Below are 6799 nucleotides of genomic sequence, written 5' to 3' on the forward strand. Positions count from 1 at the left end.
AAGCCGTTCCAGGGTAGCCTGCGAAGGAATCCCAGTGGGAGACCAGATATTGTTGAACTGTCTGAATCATGTGCACACTTATTCACACGCACAGATTTACATAAAACTTGCTTTTGATTCCCTGTGACAGTTTGCTTTATCTTTTTTTCATTCCAAACAATTTTAAAAATAAGGTTATATTAGACCACACACATCCAGTGCTGTATCATGTCGCTGCTTCTTAAGCAGAACTCTCTAATTTATTTCAAAGGGAAGTTCTGCTTCAAAATTGAGGGTGTGATATGAACTCAGAAATTAACACAAGAATTTTCCTTGGGGGGAACCAAGACTGAATCAGACATGCAATAAATGACCTCGTAAGCTCTGTGCCTTGGTACATCCACGTATCCAAAACTGTGCTTTAACATAAAATATTATTTCCACCATTATCTTGTTTCAAGCTAGGTAGAAGAGCTGAAAGAAGTGTATTTGCTTCGGTCAGGAACAAATTACTCATCTGTCTGAATGCCAGGAGGTCCATCAACAGCCATCGCACTCCCAACGCTTTCTGCCGGGAATGTAACGATTGGTGGGGACAGGGAACCATCCCGGCGAGGTCTCGCACTGCAAGCCCTGCTGCCAGGGAACCTGGCTGGGATGCTGCTCTCCCACAGCAGCAGGCACTGCTGGGAACACACAGAGCTACTGCTGGCTTCCAGCTGCCCTCCTTCCTCCCTCCACACACAGTATCTGGAGGGAGATGCAGCAGTCCTCTCACAGCAACAAATCCCCATCACACGGTGACGTGAGTTTTCCCACTGGTTTCAACAAGATCAGAACACAACACAGGAAAAAGCAATATTAAACTATTGCCCTGACAGTGCAAGTCAGGACAGAAAGGCAGAGAAGCAGCTGAGCTGCAGATTTCCAGCTGCTGTGGGGGCCACAGTCTCCTCCTGCAGAGGGATGGAGCAGCCTTGGGGAAGGGGATGCAGCAGAAGCAGCCATGTCCTGGGGCTCAGCTACTGCTGCTTCAGCTTCTGTCCAGCCAAGAGCAGCCCTAGACTGCAGCTCCATACTTTTTGACTTTGTGTTAGACATTTGGGCCCCGTGGCCCCAGGCCAGCAGTAACTGCACTTTCATCTTGCCCTGCCCAAGGGGACATTTCATACCCTCTGAACAAGCTCAAGGAGTCCAGCGGACCTCGGGAACCAGGCTCTGAAAAGCAACATTATTTGTGAGTCCTGCTGTCTTATTTGGGGACCTCAGCTGTGCAGGACTTTGGGGAGGTACCCCCACTCTTCTGCTCTCATGCAAGCTATGGTTTGACAACTTAGTAATTCTGAAAATTAGGTAGTATCTATTTTCCTAAGAAAAAGAGGCTCTTGCACGTCTTTTTCTCCCACAGACAGAAAGTCCAGTGCCTCAGCTGTACATATAAAACATTTTAATCCTGCCTTTACACTACTCACACACTCACCAAACACATCTGAAGTGCACAGAAGGTGTGAGGAGCTCCCCTCAGATCTCTCCCATCAATGGGAGCAGGGAGACCTCATGCCCTATATACAGGGCAGCATGGCTCATTCCCCTATTTTATAAACCTATTTACAAAAAGAACTTAAAGGAACTTATAAGAGCTCCTTTTACCATTTAACTACCACATAGTACAAGATATAACAATGTTCAGAAAACCCCCTCAGGTCTAAACTCAATTATACAACTGTAGCAAGAAAAATATTTTAATCTGATCAAAGTGTTAACATGTTTGACCATGTCTGACCTCTAATGTTTGTAACCACCTAAAAGGCTGCTGTTCTTACTAAGGATGTACCTTAATTTGATTTAAAGTCATTTGTACTATTTAAAAAAGGATATAGTTTTATGATTTTATATTTAATTTAGAAAAACAGTTCCTCAACTTGTTCATATTCTTTGTAAGTTTCTTGCAGATTTTTAACCCGTAACTCCTATATATTTCATTCTGGGAAAAGCTGGACTTTGAATAAGATGGGATAAACCGGAGCCTTGAAGCACCACACACACAACAACTGAGAGCCAGGTGAGAAAAGGCTCTCCTGGGGCCTTGCAGAGTGTCAGGATTTCAGATGCACACACAGGCTATGCCAAGATGCTCTTTAACCCTTGACTGAGTGTGCCCTCCCCAGCCTGGCAGCTGATGGGCTCACAGCTCCCAGAACAAGGGACCTGGGCTCAGCCCTCTGCCTTGTCCCCAGCTCCAGAGGCACCCTCACCCTGCCCATGCCCCCAGCAACAGCTCTACTGCCACTCCAGGAAACCTGTGCCTGCCCATACCAGCAGCACTCCAGCTGAATCATCCCACACTGGCATTTGCCACCTTCAGCCAAGGAGAGCCACCCAAGCTCCTGCCACCCCCTCTGCTACTGGCTGTCCAGGGAGCATCAGCCAGACTTGCTGTGGCTGCTGATGTACCCAGCCATCTTCAGAGCATCCCTCTGAAGCAGCAGAAGAGCATGTAAAATAACATGGCTGGGTGTGTTTTGGTAAAAAGAGGCAATTTTGGCTGGGAGATGTGGGGACTGAGCAGGATGTTCGGGTGAGCAGCATAACAGACAGTGTTACAAACACCTTGAGAGAAACAATGCAGAAGTGATGCTGCTGACAAAATCAGAAAGAAAATAGGAAAACAGCACCCTGGTACTGCTGGTAGCAACATACCCAGGCTGGCAGGTGCTGGAGCCAGTCCAGAGCCACTTGCAGCTCCCTCACAGGGTTCATGGGGAGCCCACCATAAAACAAAAAATAAGTTTTACAGAGCATTGCAGGGCAGGCATTCAACCCCAGCCTCGGTGCCAGCTGCTCAGTGTCTTTCAGGGAGTTATACTCTATTTTCAATCAGGTAAATTACTGTTTTCAATGTAAAGCCCTGACAGTTTGCCAAAATACTCCCAGTTTAATTTTTTAATTGATTTTTTTTTTTAAGATTCTAAAATTAATCCTACTTGTAAACAACTGTTTCCAGGAAGCCTCATTAACCAAAATACAATCTCCACTATCAAGTGCATGCATGATTGTGATATGTAATCCTATTCACTCAGGCAACCCTCCTCCCCAACTCTTCTTGTGCTAAAGTGTTAATTAAAAACACTTTTATGGATGGTTAAGTATCTGCAATCTTTGGTCACAGATCTGACCTCCTCAATTATTGGAAGCAGACACCAGATTACAGCACACACTTTATATAATGTACACAGCAGCAATAAATCTATATGAGAGCAATCCATAATTTACCATGATAACCTCAGCACAGTCAATAGAAATACAAGACAAAATTACCCAGAATAATATACTGAAATAGTTATTGTAATAAATTTAAAACCTGCAAGACCAGCCTTCATCTGAGGAAGAAATCTTCTGCTGTCTGCTAGGTAACAGATTTTTAACTGAAAACATCAAATCAGCTCTTCATAAACCACGGCAGGATCTAGACAGGCCTAAAGGAAGCTATTTGAGGCACTGGATGATTTTGGTGGAGATGGGATCATTCCTTCTATTCTACTTATGTCCTCTCCCCTTCAAGCTCCGCAGTCTATTTGCTCCTGTCTGCTGCTCTGACAACAACTGCTTGGATTTTATTCTGTTATGAAGGGAAAAGGTGATTCCTCAACCTACAATCTACTTTATAGCCTAGCTGGTAATAAATAGACTACTGCACTTTGCTGCCCATGTAGGAAGAGTTTAAGTTTAAAAGAATATTCCACCAGAGCAAAAAGATGCTGGACTAACATAACTGTGGATTTACCCAGATTCTATCTGAGGGAGCAAATTAAGCATGTTTACATAAGACAAATTTAAAAGCATTTAAAGTTTATCAGGAAGAGAACAGCGTAATATTTTGAGGAATAAGAGGGATATCTGGTATCTGGATAAGGTGGGAAGCACCAGAAAAAATGCTTATTTGGGTTACAACAATGTAAGTTGGCCTTGCCCTGCAAACACATATTTTCTTGCTGTAAACTGAAGGAAGACTTAAAAATTTAGGGATAAATCCTCAATATCTGCAAACTTCAGCACAGTTCCAGCAATATGCAGCCAGGAAAACTGAATCCCCTAGGAAAAGCTGTGCGGGGTACAGGCAGGTTCTTGCAGGGACCTGTCTCCTGCTACCCAGGCCATCTGGGTCAGGTGTGAGGGCACAGCACTGATTTCCACAAATAGAATTATTTGTGTTCATACTTGTTTGTATAATTGTTGAGTTTCACACTCCACAATCCATCCATTTTTCATAAAACCAGTTTTACATCCTACCCCTCCTGTGAACAAATGACCAGAATTAAGGACAGGTTTATATATTCTTTTAAACTTTATCCCTTTTAAAGGTTAAAACCTGAACCTGAAACAAAGCAAATTACATTCTGTCCTCACCTGCTGATGGCTAATGCAGAACAATGTCTGCCACAGACGCAGCAGTGCCTGCTCCCAGGAGCGACACCAGCATTGACTGTCTGCTGCAATGTCAGAACACTATTTTCTGAAGTTCTGATCAAGATGGTGATGGGAAAAGGCAGCTTTTATAAAGAAGACTTTAGTTAATCATTCAAATAGCAAAACCTAGAAACATGAGAACATACAGAATTACTAAAGTTGATTTAAACTGAGAGGGAAAAACTTTACAGGAAGAAGACGGGAATAGTCCTCCAGCACGAAGCTTCTTCCTAAAAAACTCTATTGCCATTTCAGAAACACAAGATCCATTTCCCAGGCCATCATCCACAACAGAGCCCTACACACAGCGTGCCAGAACTTGGCTGCTTTACAGGCAGGTTCAAGCTCAGCTGCAAGACATATCCCTGAACACAAAGACCAGGAGCTGCTCCCTCCAAAGCCCATGACCCAGAAAAAGGAAGGGACATTCCTCCATGAGATATTAGGATTTGATTCCTGTAAGAGTAAAGCCAAACCTAGAGGATAAGGAGACTGGAAAAACAGTTTCTCCAGCCAATTCAGAGTGAAGCAGGCACTTCCTGCCAAGCATCTCTGCCCCTTCCCACTGCTTTTCCTTTCAGCTTGGACAGAACAGTGTCCAGGTATTTCAGAAACCGGGCTCCAACTTATCAGGTAAAAAGCGAGTGTAGGTGCCTGCACAATACCTGCAACATACTTCAGCAGTGAGAGAGGCCACAAAACTTCTCCATAAGGAGAGGAGGAACTTACCAGAGGTGACATAGATCCATTGGGCAGATACGGATCTGAGAGCATCAGGAAAGGGTAACCAGAATAGGCAGATCCTTTATACATCCCTGGGTCCTGATGTTTCATACCTGCTGAAATCAATGTTCCCTGTAAGAATTTGTCTTATTACAGGTGACTCCACTGCCTGTCGGGGGTCCCCAAAGAGGTTACAGCATGTTGTTGGAATCTTTTTGTCCCATACTCCTCAGAGAAGGTGTTGTGGAGTGCCAGGGCCTCCCACGGGTGCGGACTCCCACAATGAGAACACTGGGAAGCCTCGGTGCTGTCAGCAGTAGCTTTCCCGCTGGGGGCTGTGGTGACCAGACTGGCATCCCTCACTCCCAAAGGTGTCAGGGTGATGGGCTGGGGAACCGGGGGGTCAAGCACTAGACGGGGTGCACCGGGGAAGGCCAGCGGGAACCGGGAGCGGGGAGAGGGGGACACACAGAGACACGCAGAGGTTGCGGTGACTAACCATCATCCATGTGGTCCGGGAGCTTCTCCTGGTACACCCTCTGCGGATCCTGCACTCTCCGGAGGGCCTGCACGGGGAGGAGAGAGAGGGGCAGCGCGGGGGCGTGGGGCGGGGGCGGCGGTGGGGCGGGGGGCTCGGGGCCGCCGTGCGGGGCCGCTCCGGCCCGGCTCACCTCGCCATCGGCGGCGGCCGGGCTGCCGCTGCCCTCGGACTCGTTCACCAGCGAGGACTTGAGGTCGGCCAGGTCGCGCTCGGTGAAGGCGTTCTCGGGGATCTTCTCCTCCTGCTCGCCCTCGTCCTTGAAGGCCAGCATCTCGTCCGTGGCGCCCAGGTCGTCCCCGCCGCCGCTGCCCAGCTGCGGCATTTTACTCTCGCCGCTCCCTCCCCGCCGCGCAGTAACTTTCCCGGCGAGTATTGTTCTCCCGGATCAAGCCCTTCGCAATTATGATTTTTTTTTTCTCTCCCTCAATTATTTTTTTTTATCCTCCTCTTAAAAAAAAAAATTAAAAATAAAAAATAGCTCCCTCTTGAATTTTTTTCTTTTGAAAGTTTTTTCCTCCTTTCCTTTGAACTTTTAAACTTTTTTTTTTCCTTTAATTTTGTTCCCCTTTTCCAAATTCCCTTTAAATCCTTCCTTTAGAAAAACAAACAAACAAAAAAAAATTAGAATTGTTTTTCCCTCGTCACTCTTTTCTTTGCCCCCCCCTTCTTCCCTCCCCGCTCCGGCGGTCGCGGGGGGCTCGGCCGGCTGCGGGCGGGCGGGCAGGCGTCGCGGGATGCCGGGCTCCACGGGCCCCCCCGTGCCGCCGCCGCCCCCCGCCCTCCGAGCCCCGGCAAGTTTGGCTGGAGCAGCGGGCGCCAGCGGCTGGCGGAGCTCGGAGCGCCCGGTCCGACTGCGAGCGCGGCGGCGCGGCGGGAGAGCGCTGAGACATCAAAGCGGCCGCCGGGTGATTGGCAGCGCCGGGGCGGGGCCGGGGCGGGCACACACAGGGACACACAGACACACGGACAGACACACACACACCCAGGGACACACAGACACACGGACAGACACACAGACACACACAGGGACACACAGACACACGGACAGACACACACACACACACAGGGACACACAGACACACGGACAGA

The 6799-nt window shown here is 47.8% G+C and overlaps 1 protein-coding gene across 6 annotated transcripts in view; it reads right to left on the reverse strand.

The window, feature by feature from the left end:
• The window catches only part of TCF7 (transcription factor 7), a 73020-nt gene extending 66613 nt beyond the window's left edge, over window positions 1-6407 (reverse strand). For 5 of the 6 annotated variants that reach the window (XM_088063688.1, XM_088063686.1, XM_014253199.2 and 2 more), the window contains exons 1-3: window positions 5841-6407; window positions 5669-5735; window positions 5176-5285 (exon numbers count right to left, since the gene is read on the reverse strand). In XM_088063688.1, coding sequence (XP_087919814.1) covers window positions 5176-5285; window positions 5669-5735; window positions 5841-6032 — 369 coding nt within the window. In that variant the 5' untranslated portion in view covers window positions 6033-6407. The remainder of the gene's footprint in view (window positions 1-5175; window positions 5286-5668; window positions 5736-5840) is intronic. The other variant, XM_088063687.1, reaches the window with a different exon arrangement.
• Window positions 6408-6799: the final 392 nt, after the last annotated feature.

This window comes from Pseudopodoces humilis, chromosome 17 (genome assembly GCF_049639895.1).
Source record: "Pseudopodoces humilis isolate 2021_Gansu_Grassland_sample_001 chromosome 17, ASM4963989v1, whole genome shotgun sequence".
Taxonomy (NCBI): domain Eukaryota; kingdom Metazoa; phylum Chordata; class Aves; order Passeriformes; family Paridae; genus Pseudopodoces; species Pseudopodoces humilis.